At 50.0% G+C, this 22,694-nt stretch overlaps 1 protein-coding gene across 4 annotated transcripts in view; it reads left to right on the forward strand.

Moving 5' to 3' along the window:
* CNTFR (ciliary neurotrophic factor receptor) overlaps positions 1–22,694 on the forward strand; it is a 466,204-nt gene that overhangs the window by 412,338 nt on the left and 31,172 nt on the right. For all 4 annotated transcript variants that reach the window (XM_063128377.1, XM_063128378.1, XM_063128376.1 and 1 more), the window contains 2 exons: positions 4,572–4,738; positions 16,807–16,970. In XM_063128377.1, coding sequence (XP_062984447.1) covers positions 4,572–4,738; positions 16,807–16,970 — 331 coding nt within the window. The remainder of the gene's footprint in view (positions 1–4,571; positions 4,739–16,806; positions 16,971–22,694) is intronic.

A 22,694-nucleotide genomic window follows, 5' to 3' on the forward strand; every position in this document is an offset into this window, starting at 1 on the left:
AACAAACGTTAAAAGGTACCTATCCGTAAGCAAGATTTGAGGGGAACCCAGATAGCATATCTTTCTGAAAACTACTTTATCATATGTACACTCCACAACGTCCCTTGCAACAGCATATATCACTTCTCCAATCATGTGCTCTGGAAGGCAGCTGAACCCATAAATCTTCCTTAATCGTGCTGCTGTGATGAATTCTCAGCATATTGTGCCAGACATAAAGCAAGTGCTTAACTGAGCTTTGGTCCTTCCCCAAAAGGGGACAGGACACCCAAACCTTTCATGATTGCTTAAAAAGGGGATTGGGGGCAGGTGTGGCTCATTATAGCCTAGCAATGGACGGGGTGGGTGGGCAAAGGCACCCTGCCAGCCAAACACTCCTCTTCTGTGTACAGCTTGAAGGCACAAAAGCCCTGATTGTGGTGGCGGTGATGAAGATGATATGTTTTGGGAGCCAGGGGTTGGTTTATTTATTATAACGTTTGTATCCTGCCCTATATCACAAGGATCTCAGAGCGGCTTACAGGTAAAAGCGTACAACCAATATAAAACAATAAATATACGCAGCTGAAAACAAATTAAACCATTAATAAGCTAAAACCAGTATAGAATTTAAAAACAGTAAAACCAATTAAAACAATTAAGACTATGTACAGGCTTGGTTCACCTCCTTTGCTGGCAGATCCCTTGATGGGTCCACTGCCTCCGTTCCGTGGTGCAGGTGGCTTCAGCCATGTTTCAGACAGAAGGTGCTAAGTGGTGTGTCAGCAAAGGGATAGATTCGAACTTAGTGTCTTGGGACATCCTGCCTGTGGAGAGGGAGAGAGAAGCAGGAGGGAAAGGTTCAAGAAGCAGAAAAGAGAAATGTCAAGAGTGTCCTGTTGCCGCTGCCCCCGCCAAGGTGATAACACCCCAAATACAGAGGCTAGGAATCGTCGTCACCCCAACCTCAGCTCAAGTCACTCTTCCTGCCCTAGTAGGCTCCTGGCTCCTGGGCTGAGGTGTCCTCAAGCCCCAAACTCTACAGGATAAAATACTTAGGCCTTTTCTACACCTAGGGGTTATCCCAGGAAAATGGAGGGATCATCCCTGCCTGGTCCTGGGATCCCTTGTGTGTCATTTGGATGCACAGGGATGATCCCGGGATAAACGTCTGGTGTAGACATGCCCATAGTTAAAAGGGTGTGATCTTGCAGGCAGGTCCATTTTCGCCACACTTCAATGGCCTGGTTCAGACAACACACTAAACCATGCTGTTTTGTGGTTAAGCAGCCTGGTTTAGCATGTTGTCTGAACCAGGCTGCGACGGCACTGACCTTATACAGAAGGCCAGGCCTAGCACACCCTTCTCCAGCCAAGCGCTACCTCTTGAAAAGCCTGAGGAAAGGGTAAAAACAACACAACCTCTCCCCTATATGTGAAGGGACAAGGTAAAGGTTTTTGAGGTACTGAACAACAGGTGTAGGGTGACCATATGAAAAGGAGGACAGGGCTCCTGTTTCTTTAACAGTTGCATAGAAAAAGGAATTTCAGCAGGTGTCATTTGTATATATGGGAAATCTGGGGAAATTTCCTCTTCATCACAGCAGTTAAAGCTGCAGGTGCCCTGCCCTCTTTTAAATCTGGTCACTCTAGTATAGCTCCTGCAGCTTTAACTGTTGTGATGAAGAGGAAATTTCACCAAATTCTCCATATATACAAATGACACCTGCTGAAATTCCCTTTTCTATGCAACTGTTAAAGATACAGGAGCCCTGCCCTCCTTTTCATATGGTCACCCTAAGCAGGTGTATTTAGATGTTTTTACACTGTGTAATATAGCAAGCAATAACTCCGAGCTGATACGTGGTTTGTGGTAACAGAACACAAAGTAAAGTTTATTGAAATTTAACAAAACTTTAGTATTTCAATTTAGTTCAGTTTTTATATTCAAAACAACAGTCCCAAGTCCCTTAAAATTCTATCTCTTCTCACTCCTCACACCAAACACTCTCACGAAGCACAAGCGAGACTAAAACTCCCAGACTAAAACTCCCACTCAAACTCAACACCTGAACTCAACTCACAATCCTCTCAGCCAACCTATTTATACTCCTCCTTCCCTCTTTCTCACGGCATCACCAGCCACACCCACTCAGTCAAACGTTCTGCACTCACTAGACATACAAACCTCAGACATACCCAAGGGACAGAAAAGTGGGTATCGCCACACAGGCCAATGTGTGTTTAGTCCTCATTCGCCTCTTTTGCCTTTGCTTGTGTGTATCTGAGTGTGATATCTTGAGGCCAGACTTCCCTTCCGTTCTCATATGCCCCGTTGCAATCGGGTGTGTTGACTGGCTCACTTACTTGAGGCATTTTTATTGAACCCTTTCTTAAACAAAACACACAGAGGCATCATTTATTTATTTGTTCCATTTATATGCCCCCTTTTCCATCAAGGAGCCCAACAGCACCCCTGATTCTCCTCCACTCCATTTTATCCTCACAACAAGATACTTTTAGACTCGACTGAGGCCGTTGCTAGACCAGGCGTTAGCCCGGTGTGAGGCCCGGTCTCCCTCCTGTGCATCCAGATGACGCACAGGGGATTCCGGGGTCAGGCTGGGCTAAGACCTCCCTTAACCCGGGATAAGCGGATTCGCTTATGGCCCGGCTTTTCCGGGCTGCGGAAGGTCTAGCAGGGTCCGTGGCTTTTCCTGGCTGCTCGCTTACTTGCAAGTAGCCGGGAGAAGCCACGGACTGGGCACAGCGCTCATAGAGGAGCACGGGGGGAATCATGGGGTGGGGGAGATAGGGGCCGGGGGAAAGGCCGGACCCGGCAGGAGGGGGGGGAAGAAGGACAGGGCATCGGGGAAGGGGGATGGGGGGGAAAGAAGGACAGGGCATCGGGCATCGGGGAAGGGGGATGGGGGGAAAGAAGGACAGGGCACCGGTCATCGGGGAAGGGGGGAGGACGGGTGAGCGAGCGGGCAGGGGGGGGCATCAGGAATTGTGGAGGGGGAATCAGGGGCAGGGGGAGCGGGGGACCCTATATTTATTTATTTTTAAACTTACCTTGTCCGGCAGTGGTGCACTCCTGTGCACATGGCCCTTTAAGGTTTAAATAAAATGGCGGACGCGACAGGGCTTCCCCTTGCACCGTCGCGTCTTACGTGTGGGAAAGGGCGCACTAGTTGCAGCGCGCCGTCGCCCTGACTCCCGGACAGATTATCCGGCAGGTCTAGCAAGGCCCTGAGAGTCAGGGACTGGCCCAGAATCACACACGGAGCCTGAACCTGGTCGCCCCAGTTCCATGCCAACACTTTGACCACTACACCACATTGGCCATGGAAACTGCTTTTCTGTTGTTGTTGTTGTTGTTGTTGTTGTTATTATTATTATTATTTATTGCATTTGTATACTGCCCCATAGCCGAAGCTCTCTGGGCGGTTCACATAAGATAAGAACACTTAAAAACAATATACAAAGATGAAAAAACCACAACAACAAGCAAAATGCACATACATTTAAAACCAGTATAACAACTTTAAAAACGATGAGCCAAAAAACAGACCCAGGGTCCCAGGGTCATTACATATTGCTAAATGCCTGGGAGAAGAGAAAAGTCTTGACCTGGCACTGAAAAGATGACAATGGTGCTCTGTGAGGCTTCAGCTATTTGGGGGGGGGGGGACTTTAGCCTAGGTCTTTCTCACAGAATTGGTAGAGGCTTGTTGTAGGGAAGGAGTAATGGATCAGCCCCACACAGGTGGAGGAAACCAAGAGAAAACACCTTCTCTGCCTTCCTGCCACATATAAAACACACCTCAGATAACATGGTAACCATGGTTGAATTATTTTTTTTTGGGGGGGGGTTGCTTTGCCTTGCCCCAGGGCTCCTGAAACTTTAAGTGCTATGTTACAGGCAGAAACTCAACAGGTGAAGTTAGGATAGCTTCTCCTGTTGAATTCCTGCCCTGTAGTTGTTAAAGGTAAGCCATAAAACAACAGACTTCCTAATATTATTCTTTTCCTATTATTCTCTGTTTTTTTTAAAAAACACTTCCCTTTAGCAGCATCTAGAGACCGAAACTTTAAAAAATGAATAGAATCTTGCATTAGAATTGCAATTAAGTCTGTGCTTCTAAACATTCTTTCATGCATGCCAATTTTTGTTGAAATTGCTGTTGCTTATTTCTGAGAAAATATGTTAAGGAATGAAGCATTATTGTGAAATATAGAGTAATTTCTGTTTGGGAAATGAGTGAGGCTGACCTGAAAGCCTCACTTGTCCATTCTGTTCCCTTGCTAAAATGTGTTTTGTTTTTTTCTGCCTCTGCTGCCCTGAATTTAAGCCAGGCATTAGCCCTGGAGCCATCGAAACATTTCTAATAGATGTTGCCTCTGAGCATCTGCAGAGTATCTTTTGCTACATTGGAGATGTACAGTTATATGTGAGGTTATAGGGAGGGTGACGAAGAGGAGCAATATCTCCACGTTTTGAGCTCGAGGGTGCCTGCCAGTCAAACACGCCCTCCTATAGCCTTCAGTTTCTCAGCTGACGTCTCCTTTCCTGCTCTTTATTTTTCTAGACATGACAACAAGGAGATAGTGTGCGAGAAGGATGCTTCCCCCAAGAACAGGTGTTACATTCGGTACCATCACCTCTTCTCCTCCAAGAGGTACAAAGTGACTTTGACCGTCACGAACGCCCTGGGCAGCAGCTCAAGCTCCATCTCCTTTGATGAATTCGCGATAGGTAAATATGGCAGCCAGCACCGGAATCCCTTTTGTACCTTTCCTGGTTCATTCTTGGGGATGAGTCTCCAAGAGGGTGGCAAGGAACAACAAAGCCCTATGAAGAGAGACTGAAAAAACTGGGCCTGTTTAGCCTGGAGAAGAGAAGATGGAGGGGAGACATGAGAGCACTCTTCAAATCTTTAAAAGGTTCTCACACAGAGGAGGGCCAGGATCTCTTCTCGATCCTCCCAGAGTGCAGGACACGGAATAACGGGCTCAAGTTAAAGGAAGCCCGATTCCAGCTGGACATCAGGAAAAACTTCCTGACTGTTAGAGCAGTACAACAATGGACCCAGTGACCTAGGGAGGTTGTGGGCTCTCCCACGCTAGAGTCATTCAAGAGGCAGCTGGACAAGCATCTGTCAGGGATGCTTTAGGGTGGATTCCTGCATTGAGCAGGGGGTTGGACTCTGTATGGCCCTTCCAAACTGTCTTTAAGTTTAAGGTGCTACTAGTGTTGGTGATAATCTGTCCAGTCGTGAAAGAGAAATAATGTGTTTGGCTTGGGCGGGGGCGTCTGTGTGTGTGAGCGAGAGGGCATTTGTGCAGTTGGAAAATTTGCTTTTCATAGAATCATAGAATAGCAGAGTTGGAAGGGGCCTACAAGGCCATCGAGTCCAACCCCCTGCTCAATGCAGGAATCCACCTTAGAGCATCCCCAACAGATGGCTGTCCAGCTGCCTCTTGAAGGCCTCTAGTGTGGGAGAGCCCACAACCTCCCTAGGTCATGGCTTCCCTGAGGCTCTGAGAAAGTGACTCATGCAGGATCATATAACGAGTCGGTCAAAAATGTTGGTTGGACCCAGGTCTTCCAGAACCTGAAGCCCCCCGGGACCACAGAGTGCCTTTGTTGCACCCACTTTTCATAGTTACAATGCATTGCCGGGGCAAGGACATGCTTCCTGTGATAAACGGAGAGTCAGTTTTCACCCGGTGGGTCTCCCTGATATCCAGGCTGTTCCCCAGCCCCCCCCCCTCCCGCTGTTGCATCTTATTTGGGTGTGAACTGGATCTGCCCAAACATTTCCTTGCTGGACCACCCAGGACCAGGAGTTGGGGAAGATCCTTCAAACAGAAAGTTCATTGGGCTGAACCAACCTCCTCTGGTGAAGCTCCCTGCTTGGAATATCCGGCAAAAAAAAATCCCCTTTCTCACCAGCAAGATGGAGGAGGCACGCTAATGGAGTGGAAAACGAGGGGTACATTCTTTTGATCCCCTCTGCCGCAGCTGCACACCAGCAGTGATTAGCTGCCAGCTGTGAGGCGTCGCGCCACATTTCCATTTTAAATTAGGGTGGAAAAATGTGCTTTTTATCCTGACACGTCCGTCCCCTTCTCTCAGCAGCAGCAGCAGGAGAAGCCAGGCTTGCGCTTTCCTCTCCATCCCAGCGAAATCCCTTGCTCTGTGATGCCTTCCACACAGATAGATTCAGAGATACCAGAATTGGGCTTTTAGCCAGAACTGCAGGAAGGAACCTGGCAAGTTCGAGACCCAAAGCAGATGAAAACAGGCCTTTCTGACCAGCTGTGCAAACAGTCAAAATTGAAAGAGGTGCTCAGATTTGGAAGCAGAACATTAAAAAGGGATTAAGAAGGTACTTGAACAACAAGCTTGAGGTCCTACTTGGCACAGCATTTTGTGTGATGTTAAGTGCGTAATGAAATGTGCAAAAGTAGTGCAGGCTCTCTTCAACCAAGGAAACCCTTTCCCTTTGGGAGCTGCAGAGACTGCACTGATAACCAAAGCTAGCTGTTGCATCAGATGCAATGTAAAAGGCCTTCGGTGGAAATTGTGTCATGAGAGATCCAGCAGCTATTACATCCCATTGTTTTTCAAAAGGGTGTTCTTGAATTTTAATGGCTATAATATCACAAATTTTCCATATTACATCTCTGCTCTGCTTTGTGGTTACATTTCAGAGCACAGCTGTAGTGTTTAAGAGACGCAATGTAGTTGTTTGAGCAGATCATACATAGGATCAGTGTAGGTGAAACAGAGCAGAATGAAGGCGAAGCCCAGCGATCAGGTTTGGAAAATGTGATTCACACAAGATCTCCATAGTCACTGGACTCACAAGATCCCATCCTGATTCTAATGAGGTCAGGGCAGTGCACATGGTTTTCCCGCCGCCCTTACCTTTTTATCCTTGCAACAGCCCTGTGAGGTAGACTGAAAGTGATTGGCCCAAGATCTCCCTGTGAACCTCATGGCTTAGTGGGAATTTGAACCCTGTGTGCTCAGTACTCTAGCCACCACTCCACACTGGGCCATGGTATTCAGCAGGAAGAGGACACAGGTAGAGTTTCGGCTCTATGGTCTTTTCCTTACTTGCCCCTCTTGGGGAGCCACGGTAAAAGTCACACCTTCGAAAACTTTGCACAAATGGCTTGAACCCAGACAGGCTGAACCCTGGAGTCAGGCTTCAAAGAACTCCTAAGATTGACTTAGGCCACAGCTAGATCTAAGGTTTATCCTGGGATCATCCAGGGTTCGCCCCTGCCTGAGCACTGGATCCTCTGTGGCCGTTGCTAGACGAGGAGTTAGCCCGGTGTGAGGCCCGGGCTCCCTGCTGTGCATCCAGATGACGCACAGGGGATCCTGGGGTCAGGCCAGGCTAAGTCCTCCCTTGACCCGGGATAAGCAGATCCGCTTATGGCCCGGCTTTTCCGCAGCCCCGGGCTGAGGCCGGGGCTGCGGAAAGTCTAGCGACGTCCGTGGCATTTCCTGGCTGCTCGCTTACTCACAAGTAGCTGGGAGAAGCCACGGACTGGGCACAGCATTCCATAGGAGCGCTGTGCCCATCGGGCCGGGGGGGGGGAAATCACGGGGGGGGAGATGGGGGCTGGGGGAAAGAGTGGACCCGGCAGGAGAGATGGGGGGGAAGAGCGGAGCCAGGGTGGGGAGATCACGGGGGGTGGGGGTGGAGGGAGCATTGGACATGGCAGGTGGGTGATCAGGTGGGCATGGCGAGTGGGCAGGGGGGCATCAGACATGGCGGACGGGGGGAAGAAGAATGGGGCCAGGGCATGGCGGACGGGGGATGGGCATGGTCAGCGGGGACGGGGGACAGGCATGGGGGCTGGGAATGGCGAGCGGGGACGGGCATGGCGGACGGGGGACGGGCATGGCGAGTGGGGATGGGGGATGGGCATGGCGGATGGGGACGGGCATGGCGGGGACGGGCATGGTGAGCGGGGACGGGGGTCGGGCATGACGAGCGGGGATGGGCATGGCAAGCGGGGGAGGACGGGCGAGCGAGCAGGCAGGGGGGCATCAGGCATTGTGGGGGGAATCAGGAGGAGCGGGGAACCCTTTACTTTTTAAAACAAAAACACTTACTGTTCCGTTGGTGCGCTCCTGCGCACATGGCCCTTTAAGGGGGGAAAATGGAGGCCGCGATGGGGCTTCCCTTGGCCCCGTCGTGTCTTACGTGTGGACGGGGCCTACAGGCCGTGCTACTTCTAGCGCGGCCTGGCCCCTCCTCCCACACGGATTATCAGGTAGGTCTAGCAAGGCCCTGTGTGTCCCCTAGATGAACAGGTTTGGCCCCTGGACGATCCAGGGATAAACCTTAGGTCTAGCTATGGCCTTGGAGTGCCAAGAACCGAGTGAAAAGTGACTCCTGGCGTGCCCAGGCCTTCGCCCCCAGGAGGTGCCTGGGAGGAGTGTTTGGTGGCACGGAGGGTACGCCGGAGCAGGAGAGTGGCTGGATCCAGAGTTGCTTTTTAACAGCTCTAATGGCTAGCGCAGCCTTGACAGATGGTGTTTGCATTCTCGATGCAAACAGGGAAAAACAACAAACGCAACGTGTGTGAGGGAGAGAAAGAGAGAGAGAGAGAGAGCGCGTGCCGGGAGCCCAGGAGCACTTCAGCCCTAGCTTTTCTAATGGGAGCCTTGGGCAAATTACAGAAAGCGAGCACACGGCATTAAAAATGTAAGATCCTGACAGCGCTAATTATTCTGCATATCAAAAGCCATTCGGGGCGGGCGGTGCTCCCGATGCAACATGTGATGTGCAGATGATGAGCCTACATGCGCTGAGGGATGGAGACATCGGGGAGGCTTTGGGGGTCTATTGCTCTCCGTGCAGTGGGGGGCGGGGGGGAGCCGATGTTCTCTCGGGAACTGATGTCGTTTGACTCCTGGAAGAAGAAGAAGAAGAAGAAATGGTGGAGGAGGAGGAGGAGGAGGAGGAGGAGGAGGAGGAGGAGGAGGAGGAGAAGGAGAAGGAGAAGAAGAAGAAGAGGAAGAGGAAGAGGAAGAGGAGGAGGAGGAGGAGGTGGAGGTAGAGGAGGAGAAGACGAAGACGAAGACGAAGAAGAAGAAGAAGAAGAAGAAGAAGAAGAAGAAGAAGAAGAAGAAATGGTGGAGGAGGAGGAGGAGGAGGAGGAGAAGAAGAAGAAGAAGAAGAAGAAGAAGAAGAAGAAGAAGAAGAAGAAGAAGAAGAAGAAGAAGAAGAAGAAGAAGAAGAAGAAGAAGAAGAAGTGGCGGCGGAGGAGGAGGAGGAGGAGGGGGGAGGCCTTGGAGCAGGGCTTATTATTATTATTATTATTAATAATAATAATAATAATAATAATTTATAAAGCGCCATCAATTTTCATGGCACTGTACAGAATAAAACAAAACAAGACCATCTGCCATATGGCTTACAATCTAAAGGCAGCATCAGGGCCTGGAAGCCAGAAAGCCCTTTCACTGGACCAGCACACCTGAGACACCAGGAATGTTGCTGGACCGGCCTCAATGTTCTGGAGGGGGAGAGGGGTTGTGGAATGGCCTGACAGGTGCCCTCAGGAGTGGGTAGCTGTAGCTCTCCGCCTAGTGCTGGGAAGGAAAAGAGAAGGGGAACTCTCACAGACAACACTGAGCTAGAGGGACCAGTGGGCGGACGTATAGGGGGCTTCCAGGCGAGGCTATTTTTGTACAATTACCCCTGCATCACCAAACCAATTTTTTACAGGGCGTCCTATCACAGGGCAGCTTCCTAAAAAAAGTGCTGTCCGCCCACAACTAGGTTTGCAGGGCTGTTCGCCACCTTGAATCCATGGGACAACGTAGTCTATAAATGTCTTCTAGAACAACCATTTGTACACAAAGAAGAAGAAAAATCCCTCTGGGCTTCCTGTGCTGTTCTAGAACTGTGCTTTTATTTACGGTAGCATATTAGGATTTTTGCAGCTTTTTTTTTACTGTCTAATGTCTGTACCAATATCCCATGCTGCATTACCCTGTAGTTTGATTCTCACGCTTTGTACATGCCCTGAACTTCATATGCTTCCTCCTCTTAGGAATTTTGGATTTTTAATCTTACATTTTCTACAAAATAATAATCAGGGTCTACTACTGTCGTACTTCACACTTTGATGCGGTGTGCCCCAAAAGAAACCGTGCATTGTGATATGTCCCCATAAGATCAGACAGGTCAGATTGGGAACCATCCTTTCCTTCCCCCACAACAACGAAAACAGCGAATTCCAAAGCAGCAGTCATGTTAGTCTGTTGCAACAAAAACTACAAAGAGGCACCTTAAATACTAATTATTAGCCTGTTCGCTTTGGTGGACACTTTCAGGCTCGCTCTCCTGTTCATCAGATCCATCCCATGAAGTGGACCGTGTCCGTAAAAGCTGGTGCCAGAATGAATCTGTTAAATGCCAGAAGATTCTTTGTTGCTTCTCAAAATAGCGAAGTGGGTTTATGCATAAAAAAACCCACCTGATAATGAAAGAGGTGAGGCAGAACAATAGAGCCTTGATGAGGAAGAGAAGGAGAACTTTGTCCAAACTGATTGCAGCCAGCGAGGAGAGGCGAGGAGGGGAGGAGGTCATGGAGTAGAACTAAGCCAGGACGACCAGGTCAGCCAACAATAATCCCACTGGGGTTTGGGCTACAACAGGTTCTCCTTCTTACTTTCAGCAATAGATGGGAAATGAACGTGAGCTGGTGCAGCAGACACCAAAGAATCCAAGCCAACGCTCATCATAGACTCATAGAATCTCAGATTTGGAAGGGGCCCATAAGGCCATCGAGTCCAACCCCCTGCTCAATGCAGGAATCCACCCTAAAGCATCCCTGGCCATGCTTTCATACATAGCTTCACTAGCAATTCTCTCTTCATAAGAATTTGTTTATTTATTTTCCACAATCCATAATATTAAATTGGGATGCTTCACTACCCTTTCAAAAGTGGGGGCCCTCTAGATAAAATGTTACATGGCCCAGCAGCCCCACCAAGCAGGAACATCTGGGCCGTGCTGTCTGAACTAACCTCAAACCCTTCCAGTGACAGCTGTGCTGAACTGCCAGCACCACCACCTGCCCATCCGCCAAGCCCTCCCTGGCTCTGAAGTTCAAGCATTCCTCCCTTTCGGAGCATTTATTTCATTTCTATACTGCCCTGTAGCCAAAGCTCTCGGAGCAGTTCCCAACAATTCTAAAACAAAAACGTCAATATTGAACATTTAAAAGCAATTTAAAACAGCTAAACACCGGTGTCTTGGCCAGGGGAATAACACAGCCAGCCTTGATGGAGGCATTTTAAGGATGTACAAGGAGTTTTGCTGAACGACACCAAAGACCTGTCTAGTCCAGCGTGCCTCTGGGAAGCCCTGCAACCAGGCCCGTGGGCCCGTGGCCCTCTCCCATTGTAGCTCTCCAGTAACTGGCTTATAGGAGGCATCCTGGAGGCTGCATGGAGCCATCATGTCCAGTAGTCCTTGATAGCCTTATGCAGTGGTGGCTGGTAGCTCCAATGTCTGTGGAGCAGTGAATCCACTCTGGGCTTCAGTCAGGGCCATGGTGCAAAGCACTTGAAGAGCTCTTTTAGGGTCCCGACTGAAATCCAGAGCAGATTGACCGCCCCACTGACATGAGAGCCACCAGCCTCCATTGGCCTTATCCTGCAAGGATTTCTCTTGATGCCCTTTTGATACCATAGCACCCAGCGGCCATCACCACATACTCCATCGGTTCGCGTTGCACTCTCTGAAGAAGTCCTTCCTTGGGTCTGTCCTCAGGCTCTGGTTGAGGAACGCTTCAGTTCTCTCCTTCTCCCTGGCTTCGCCCACGCAGCCCTTATACACATCTTTGCATGACTCATAATTAACATCTGGAATTCACTGCATTGAGATGTTTAAGTGGCTTTAAAGGGAGATGAGTCCATTAATCATAATTAGAACAATAGAACTTCCATGGGCAAATGCAGTACACCATTGCATCCTTGTTGCCCTGAGGACCACAGTGGAGGGCAGGGATTGGCTGTGTCCTTCATGCCCCACTTATGGAAGCATCTGGATGATCACTGTTGGAAACAGAACTGTGGACTAGCTAGAACTTTGGCCTGATCCGGTGCAGCTCCTCTTACGGCCTGACAACCGTATCCCTCATCCTCTATCTTGTCCTTCCAGCGCATACGCCCATCCATGCAAAGCTAACTTCCCCACATCTGCTCCCAGCCCAATTTCCATTGTATGATCAGAGCTCTTTGCCATGGTTACATTAACGCAGCTTTGCAAAACTAGAACTGGATTGACACCAAGGGAGGAGAAGTTGGCCAGAGAGCGCTTTGCGAAACACCTGCGGAGCAAACGGCTGCGAAAAGCTGGAGCCGTGGAACCTTTTCCCCATCACAGGGTCTCCTGCTGAGCTGACCCAGCCCCTTTTTATCCCGGGGCTCTGCACAGCCTCTGACACTAAGCTGAATGTGGGAATCATCTGGGTCCATTCAACTCAACAACCTCTCCATTCTTCTGGAAGCCAAAGCCTGTGAAGCCTGCAGAGTCAGTGTTGGATTTATGATTTTCCTGATGTGCTTGGACTCCGAGGCCCTTTTAGTGGAAACCGATGTGACCCCCGCCAAGGCCTGGACTCGGGGAGATAGGAGGAGGTTGCACAAGCCATCTGGAATCTGTGCAGCCACTCGGCCCGGACTGCCTTTAAATAAAATCCACAGCCATTGGAAGAAATTTTACCCTAACACAAATTAAGTCCGCCCTCAATTCTGGCAAGAATCGGCACCGAACTAGGGTGACTGGGACAAAGACGTGCCCCTTGGACACTCACAGGCCATAGCTAGACCGAAGGTTGAATACAGGATCATCCCGGGTTCGTCCCTGCCTGAGCGCTGGATGCCCTGTGTGGCACTTAGATGAACAGGTTTGACCCCAGGACAATCCTGGGATAAACCTTAGGTCTAGCTACGGCCATACGTTTTGCCCGAGGAAGCGGGCTGGTGAACCGTGTTAGCGGCTCAGCAAGTAATGCCCAGTATCCGATGCTGAGTTTCTCTTGTCTGAGGCCTGATTGAGCTCCGGTGATTCAGGAGGTGGTGGATCCCTAGGATCAGAGGAGAAGCAAGAGGAAGGCAAGAACTGCTAGAGGAATCTGCTCCTCTGTCACTTATGGAAAGAGCACAGCTGATTAATGTAGGCAACTGATCACTTTCCATTCCCTGCCATTAGAATCAGCATCATAGAATAGCAGAGTTGGAAGGGGCCTACAAGGCCACTGAGTCCAACCACCTGCTCAATGCAGGAATCCACCCTAGAGCATCCCTGACAGGTGGTTGTCCAGCTGCCTCTTGAAGGCCTTGAGTGTGGGAGAGCCCATAACCTCCCTAGGTCACTGGTTCCATTGTCGTACTGCTCTAACAGTCAGGAAGTTTTTCCTGATGCCCTGCCGGAAACTGGCTTGAGCTGCCCGCAGTGTGGCCAGTTGAATTTAGCAAACCACTGCTGTGCTTTGGGCCTTGTTTGCATTGGCCTCTGGCTGTGTGAAAGACCGGTGCTTGGACACTGCTGGCTTTCAGTGCCCAATCCATCCAGATGTTGCACCTCAGCGCAGCCGTGCTAAGGCAGTGAAATGTCTTGGTCAGCCTTGTGTTTGGTTCTTGCTGGGCAAGAGAGAGATGCTTGCAGGATTGGGCTTCCATCAGAAAGCAAACGGAAGGCTGCTGTCTGGGCTGGCTGTTGCTCCCCTCCTATTCGATCCCAGACTACATGTGTGAGATCAAGTTACAGGAAGCCGGATTCCGGCTGGACATCAGGAAAAACTTCCTGTTAGAGCAGTACGACAATGGAATCAGTTACCTAGGGAGGTTGTGGGCTCTCCCACACTAGAGGCCTTCAAGAGGCAGCTGGACAACCATCTGTCAGGGATGCTTTAGGGTGGATTCCTGCATTGAGCAGGGGGTTGGACACCATGGCGTTATAGGTCCCTTCCAACTCTGCTATTCTATGTGTCTGGTCCCCATCACCAGAGAAACGGGCAGGCGGTTAGATCATGACTTTGGCGAAGGCACATCTGCACTATTGTCTTAAGCCATAGGAATTCTTGTGTTGCTGGAGGGAAGGACAGAGGCTGCAATTCTCATCAGCCTAATGACACTGCAGTTCCCAGGACCTCTTGCAAGAAGCCATGGCTTCTGATCTAGTTTGAAACCAGTTTGCCATGATTGGTGGCTGCCCTAAGTCTTCAGTCCTGACTTCCCATGTTCTGGGCTGGAGAGAGCAAAACCATCCCTTAAACTGCAACCCCAAGAAATGTTGCAGACGAGCCAAGCTGTGGGCACTTCCACACTTGGTCTAATTGATCCCACATTTGGAATTTGCAGGTGAAGGATTTGGAGTGTTACTTTTGTTAAGAGACCTATATGCCACTTTTCAACTAAAAAGTTTCCAGCACAGCTAACAAATCATAAGATAAAACCAAGAACAACAAAATATAAGTATTGTCATGAAATTATTTATTTATTTATTTTTTACATTTATATACCGCCCCATAGCCGAAGCTCTCGAAGATAGGAACATAGGAAGTTCCTTGATACAGATTCACTGGTCCATCTAGCCCAGTGCTGTTGACACTGACTGGCAGCAGCAGCACTCCAAGGTTTGCGGCAGGATTTCTTCTTAGCCCTACCTAGAGATGCCGGGAATTGAACCTCCCTGCAGGGGATTGAACCTCTCCTCCCATACTGTCCTACCTTGCATGTTTCTTGTAAGGAATATCTTTTCAGGTATGCATGAGGTACACACTACAAGGGATAGCTAAAAGCCCTTACACACACACACACACACACACACACACACACACACACACACACACACCACGGATTCTGCTTTACATGAGCCACCAAGATTTTCTTACCTGTGATTGTGCAATGTACGGGGGGTGGGGGGCTTTAACAATGGAACCAAAGCCCTATGAAGAGAGACTGAAAGAACTGGGCATGTTGAGCTTGGAGAAGAGAAGATGGAGGGGAGACATGAGAGCACTCTTCAAATACTTCAAAGGTTGTCACACAGGAGGGCCAGGATCTCTTCTCGATCCTCCCAGTGTGCAGGAACCGGAATAACAGGCTGAATTTAAAGGAAGCCAGATTCCAGCTGGACATCAGGAAAAACTTCCTGACTGTTAGAGCAGTGCGACAATGGAACCAGTGACCTAGGGAGGTGGTGGGCTCTCCCACACTAGAGGCCTTCAAGAGGCAGCTGGACAACCACCTGTCAGGGATGCTTTAGGGTGGATTCCTGCATTGAGCAGGGGGTTGGACTCGATGGCCTTGTAGTTCCCTTCCAACTCTGCTATTCTATGATTCTATGATTCTAATGCTAAGTATTATTTCTTGCTATCGGACCACTGCCCACTTTTTTGCACTTCCTTTGGCCACATTGATCCTTCCCTAATGCACCTTCTCAGCCCCACTGTCCCACTTCTGCCTCCCAGTCCTCCTCCATCTGCCTGCCTGTTACTCACATGCAGTGCATTGCGTATGCACACCAATCACTACATTAGAGGTTCCCAGAGCAGGGCTGAGAGCCGTCCCGCTCCGTGGGGTCAGAAGATGAAACGGTGACTCACCGAAGGACTGGGCGGCTTATCAGCTTCGCCATCAAGGGGCCATGTTTTCCCGGCATCTGCCTTCACCGGGCCGCCTTGGTAACTCCATTAATCCTGCCCTGACTTTTCCCCCTTGTGGGGCTGCCCATTGAATTCCGACTTCAAAGGGCTTGGCGACTCTCTGCTTGGGGGCATTGTGTTCTTTGACGTGGACTAAAGAGGACCCACATTTGTTGGTTCTACATGGGCTGCTCTTTGACACTTTCTCACAGTGGGTGCGGCTGGGAACGAAACTCAGCAAAGGTGGAATGTGGGGGCGGGGAGTCAGGACTCCACACTGCTAAAAAGCCCTGCAGTGTCGGCACACGCAAAGGGAGACGGTCCTGCATTTACAGGAGGGCCTCCTGCTTTGATTTTGTCGTTGAAAAGCCCCGTCTCCCAGCCATGGCCGGCCAGGCAGCCGGCCAGCACTTTTCCACACACACACACACACACACACACACACACACACACACACACAGAGATGGACAGAGAATCTATAAGTCCTGACAACTCAGCGTACATGAGAACATAACTTTTAGGTGGGGGTGTCCTCTCCCCATGGAACGTTCTCTCTCTCCGGATAGCTTTGGGCCTCCATCCTCAGCCATGCGCAACACCTGTTCTTCAGGTGTTGATAGGACACCCGTGGGTAACTTGTGGGCCAAGGGGGCCCCTCGGCAGACTTCCCTTTGGCTTGTGGGCCTGGCTGGTGGCTGATCTGCCCCCGGTGCCCGCTGTCCCGCTGATTAGCGCCGAAAACGCCGATGTAGTTGGCAGAGTGTGAGGGAGGGGGGCCGCCGTCGAAGAGCCTCCCCCAGCCGCCTGCTCTCCAGATGTGTTGGGATACAACTCCCAAAATTCCCAGCCAGCACTATGAGTGTTGTAGCCCAGCCCGTTTGGGGGGCACCAGGTTGGGAAAGGCTTATGGGACTTGTAGTCCATAACATCTGGAAGGTAACAAGTTGGAGGAAGCTGCCCTCGATCGCAGCTGCATAACCCCAGGCTCCCAGGCTGGGGCCTCCCAGGGATATGATTTTGTGTTCCTGCCTACTGAGGAGATTCTTATCCCCAAGCGGCAATATTTGCAAGGCTACTCTTCTCTCACCAAGATCTTTTCCATTTTCCCTCATGTCTTGTTTCTTTGAACAGTAAAGCCGGACCCTCCGGAGAACGTGGTGGCAAAGCCCGTCTCGAACAACGCCCGGAGGCTGCTGGTGACGTGGCAGTACCCTTCCTCATGGCCTGACCCCGAGTCCTTCCCCCTCAAATTCTTCCTGAGGTACCGGCCGCTCATCATTGACCAATGGCAGCATGTGAGTGGCAATATCGGGGTGTGTGTTTTTCTGGCTGGGAGGGGGGTATTGGGGACCACGTGGTTTTCACGGTCAGGCTCAGCCAGACTGGCCCGTCTCACTGAGCCCTGTGGCAAGCGTCTGCGTTTTATTCAGGTATGTGGCAGACTCCGCCCCAACGTTGTCAAACGTTATTTGTTTGCTTTGTTATTTATTTATGTGTTTGCTTACTTAAAATGCTTCTGTGCTGCTGTTCATTACCACAACAGAGGGCAATGTAGAAAAGCACCGATTAAAATAAAATGCAGAATTGAAAACAACAACAAAGAAATCTAGTAAGCTAGGTATTAAAACAAGCAAATACCTGGGCATACAGGTATGTTTTCAACAGGCATCTAGGCACCAACTAGAATGGCACTTCTCACACTAAAGGTGGGGTGCTGCCATCAGGTGTCCCTGTGCAGGTGATGGGACAACCAGGAAGCCTTGATCTATAGATCTCAGTCAACAGGCAGGTGGATGTGGGAGAAGGCGCTCCCTCAGGTAGCTTGGTCTCAGGCTGTTTAGGGCCTGATAGGTTAGTTGGCTACTGTGTGAAGCAAGACGCTGATCTAGATGGACTGTTGGTCAGGTGGACCATTGCTGGGTGAAGCTCTCCCAGCTCAGGACCCAACTTGTTTCTTACCCATCAGAAGCAGCACAAATGAACCCTCCTTACCACGAGATAATGGCAAAATGCCATCCCAGAGCAGGTGGGGGACGGGACGGAATAGTCTTTCCATTGGGCATATCTGCACTCAAAACATAATAATCTCAACAATCTCTTCATTGGGCAGACGTTCGAAACTTAAACCAGGTTGACCCCCATACTTTTCTCTCCTACGAGGAACTCCGGTAATTCTGCGGGGGTTCAGGATCACTGGGGAGTCATGGCACGTTCACCAAACTCCAGGTCCGAGGGCTCCTCCGTGGTTTGGAGGTGGGGCTGGTGAGTGCCATGAGTGTTAAACAGGATTCTAATCGCTTTACGATGGTTGCGTAGCTTGTGTCCTTGGAGCAACATTGGCACCCGTTCAACAGGCTGCAGGGAACGTCTGCCATCTTCCTTTCATACCGCGAAACAAAAGAGAACAAAGCCATCGCAGCCCCCTCCCCTCTGGCTTCTCCCCCGCCTCTATTTGAACTCCCTGTTTTGCCTTCAAAAGTGCTCTCCTGGCACGTGCCTCTCTCTCTCTCTCTCTCTGCAGTCTGAAATTGGGGCTATTTTCCATACATATGTTCAACATAAAACTTACCCGGCAAGATGTAAAAGGTATTTAAAGTATAAATGTCACAGCATTTATGCGCTCTCTGGTGCGATGGATTATGAACAGGAGATAAACTATCTTCTGTCATAACACTCTGTCCTGTCAGGGACATGGAAATTGCTTTGCTGTTATCATATTTCTGCTTCATTATTGCTTTCTCTGGGGAGTGGGACACTGAATGAAAACTCTTGGCAGCTCTAAGAGAAGAAAATATTTGCAGAGGGCAGTTAAGGAGGCGGGCCAGATGGGCTTGGGGGTTGACACAGCGAGGTCCACCAGAACATTTGCCAGTTCCTACATACACACCCACACCCAACCCGGGGGCCTTTGGGGCTACCACAAATAGAGAGAGGCGCCCTGTTCCGCAGGTGTAAGTGTGCACATGGCAAGTCCCCGTTAAATCATAGAATCATAGAATCATAGAATAGCAGAGTTGGAAGGGGCCTACAAGGCCATCGAGTCCAACCCCCTGCTCAATGCAGGAATCCACCCTAAAGCATCCCTGACAGATGGTTGTCCAGCTGCCTCTTGAAGGCCTCTAGTGTGGGAGAGCCCACCACCTCCCTAGGTAACTGGTTCCATTGTCATACTGCTCTAACAGTCCGGAAGTTTTTCCTGATGTCCAGCCAGAATCTGGCTTCCTTTAAATTCAGCCTATTATTCCGTGTCCTGCACTCTGGGAGGATTGAGAAGAGATCCTGGCCCTCCTCTGTGTGACAACCTTTTCAGTATTTGAAGAGTGCTCTCATGTCTCCCCTCAATCTTCTCTTCTCCAGGCTCAACATGCCCAGTTCTTTCAGTCTCTCTTCACAGGGCAGCAGATGGAGCCATTCCACTCGCATACAGGATTGTACCTCCAGAATAGTTTCCTCCATAGAAGCTAATGGGGAGGCCTGCACGCCCATCAGAACTCTGCCGCCCCCAGCAGATAGAGAAGAGGGTGTTGGCTAGTGGGAATGTGTGACCCAGTGCAAGTTTCGATTTTATTTATTTATTTAAAATATTTATTTTATTACATTTCACTACTACCCAATAGCCAAAGGTCTCGCAAAACAAAAACTTAAAACAATGCAATGCAATAATATCATGAAACATAATGCGGGGAAATGTTAAGTTTAAAATAGAATAAAGCCAGAAATAAAAATTAAGAGTAAAAGCTACTAGTAGTAGTACAACGATCTAAAAATGCACTAAGGGTGCAATCCTATGCATGGCTTACATGGGGTGGGTGGGGAATCCTCAAACTCCCAGAATGTCTCAGCCAGCATGGGAGATGCAGGACTTTTTTCAGTCTAAATATGCATAGAATTGCACCCTAACATGATATTTAAAAATGAAAGACTGAAAAGCCTAGGGAAATAGAAGTGTCCCAAAAGAACCCAAGTTGCCAGTTAGCCTCTCTTTGCGGGGGGGGGGGGGGGGGGCGTGACTGAAAAGCCCCTCGCCTTAGTAGCCAGCCACCTCACCTCATTCGGAGGAGGTGTTAGATCAATGTTCTTTTCACCCAAGGACGAGATCCAAACAGCCCTTAAGCACGAGAGAGAGAGAAGGCTGTGCAGAAGAGATAGTTTGAAAGACTTTTTTAAAAAAAGTTGTTTTGGTTGTTTTGAAAAGATGTTGATTTGAAGTGAAGTTGATTTGAAGAAGAGTAAAGTGTATGTGAATAGAAGAAGATAAGAAGTTGAAACGTAGTGAAAAAGGAAAGTGTTTGAAGGTTAGTGTACGTGGCATGGTTTTTGACCAGAAGGAAAAGGGGGGTAAAAAAGCCAGAGAACGTCCTCTGAGGATGACCTTATAGCATGGGCGGTTTCCTTGGGAAGCCACCCTAAGGGCCACATTGATTCCGAGGGTTGCAGTCATGGAGGGACTTCCCTCCAGGCCAACTCCCTAGCGCACTCCCAGGCTGTTTTCGCTTCTCTTGTGGCTTGACTCGCTTGCTTGAGATATCCGGGACTGTGTGTTCTGCAGGAAACATCTGCCCTTGGCTTGCTGCCTGTTACAATCTGGATTGCGTAGGCTTATCTGTGCAGAAGGCAGGTGGAGCGATGTACAGATGCTCCCGTTTAGGCTGTAGGGGAGGAAAGGTCGGGCCAGATGGATTCCTGGGGCCTTTCGCTCTGCATTTGATACACAAGCTGGCAAGCCAAGAACATTGGCCTTCATTATGAGAACTAGCTTCTCGCTTGAGAAACATGAAAAAGTGGTGGAAAGCATTATTGGGAGGGGAGCTGCGCCAGTTGTGCACACCACGCTCCTGCTGCCACATTCTGTGTCCAGTGGTTGATCCTGTGAAAGGGGGGATGATCACGGAAGAGCACGCCCTGGGATCAGGCCCCCGAGAGCACCGTGGGCCCAGTCCACCGGGGTGTTTTCCCACTTGATCCCCCAGCAAATGAGTAGAAGGTGCACAAGAGAACTTCCTGCTGGATTGTGGGGGCCCAGTACTTAAACTGGAGCTGTGTCACAAGGCCCTCAATTCCTGCTGTCAAGGCAACGGGCACTCCAAAAACCAATGAAGATGAGCCAGGATGCCTCTCCTGGGAGTGTTGTGATGACACAATCGCCCTCCAAGCCCCTTCAGCTGCAGGGACAATGAGCCACAAAGGAGAGTGACTGCAGAGCCCAGACTCTGAAGGGGACTCTTGGACAAAGGAGGAGGAGGAGGAGGAAGAGGAGGAGGAAGAGGAGGAGGGGGAGGGGGAGGGGGAGGAGGAGGATTGGCTATGAGCATCAGCCTCTGAGTTCGCTCTCGGTGTCTCCAGTCTTCTGTGCCTTACCCGAACCTTCTCTGGAGCAACTGTCACTGGCGCATTTGGAACAGAACAGATCCTGCACCGTGTGCTGCTGACCTTAGCAGCTGCCACTAGGGATGGGCGGATGAGCGAGCGACGTTTGAGATCACCAGGCTTCTCCGGACATCGTCCTGCCACTCCTCTCCTGCTCAGTTTGCAATCACTGCTCACTTTGCGCAAACAGGAGATTTGCACAAATCCCCTGAAATTTGCACAGCTCTCCCCAGATTGGCGCAAATTTCCCAATTCACGCAAATTTCCTCCAGAGCCTAGCGTGGGGCTCATTTAGTCTACTGAAGAAATTCATGTCAATTAGGAAAAATGCACAAATCAAACTTGGAATCAAGAACGAGAGGAAGGTGAGCACAGGTTCGTCAATTTGTGGACTTTTTGGGTGGACACCTGGTCATGCTTACTTGTTTTGTGAGCAAAAATGAAATTCTCCTGCACCGCTCGCTGCCATCCTGCTCTGGCCAGGGGGGCCCTTGCTCCCCCTTTTCCCTTCATCATTCGGTGGGGCTCCTGCAGCAGCCCCCTTCTAGCCTGCCACCCTGATTGACCCTTTGAAGGGCTTCTGCATAACCTGCCGCATGTCGTGTTGCCATTTGCATCCCGTCCTGCCATTCCTCCAGAGAGCCCGAGGGAAGCATACGTGGTTCTTCCTGTTCCTTTAATCCTCGCGCCAACCCTGTCAGGTAGGTTAGGCTGAGAGACAGTGACTGGCCCAGGGGTGCCCAAGGAGCATCAGAGCCGAGTGGAGAGTCCAAGTCCACCGCTTGACCTACTGACCCACAAGTTCCTCCAGCCTCCCCACCCCCACTACCCCAGCTGGTATGCGCTGTGGAACCAGGCTCAGTTCTGCAACAAGACAAGAGCACCTCTGAGCATGTAACTGATTGACATTCTCCAGCCCTTGGGGCGACTGAAGCAGTTCTGCCCTGAATTCGTGAGGGGTATTTTCATTCGCTCCTGAGCAGAACAAGCCCTCCAGCCTTTCCACCATCGCTGTCTCTGGAACCAGATGGAGAGTGAAAGAGGCGCTCAGCAGCTCATTGGGAGGCCTGCGCAGCTGTTCACGGGGCAAGAGATGGACAATGAGTTATTGCAAAATCATGGAAGACGGGTGAGGTGCCGGACGACTGGAGGAGGGCTAACGTTGTCCCTATCTTCAAAAAGGGCAAAAAGGAGGAACCTGGGAACTACAGACCAGTCAGCCTGACATCCATCCCTGGGAAAATTCTGGAGCAGATTATAAAGAAGTCAATCTGTAAACACCTTGAAACCAATGCAGTGATTACTAGAAGCCAACATGGATTTGTCAGGAACAAATCTTGTCAGACTAATTTGATCTCATTTTTTGATAGGATAACCTCCCTTGTGGACTGTGGGAATGCTGTGGACGTCATATATCTTGACTTCAGCAAAGCTTTTGACAAAGTACCACATGACATTCTGATTAACAAACTAGCTAAAAGTGGGCTAGATGGAACAACTATTAGGTGGATCCACAGTTGGCTACAGAATCGGACTCAAAGAGTACTTATCAATGGAACCTTCTCAAACTGGGGAGAGGCAACGAGTGGGGTGCCGCAGGGCTCAGTCCTGGGCCCAGTGCTCTTCAACATTTTTATTAATGATTTGGACGA

The sequence above is a fragment of the Elgaria multicarinata genome, chromosome 6, assembly GCF_023053635.1.
Source record: "Elgaria multicarinata webbii isolate HBS135686 ecotype San Diego chromosome 6, rElgMul1.1.pri, whole genome shotgun sequence".
Taxonomy (NCBI): Eukaryota; Metazoa; Chordata; class Lepidosauria; order Squamata; family Anguidae; genus Elgaria; species Elgaria multicarinata.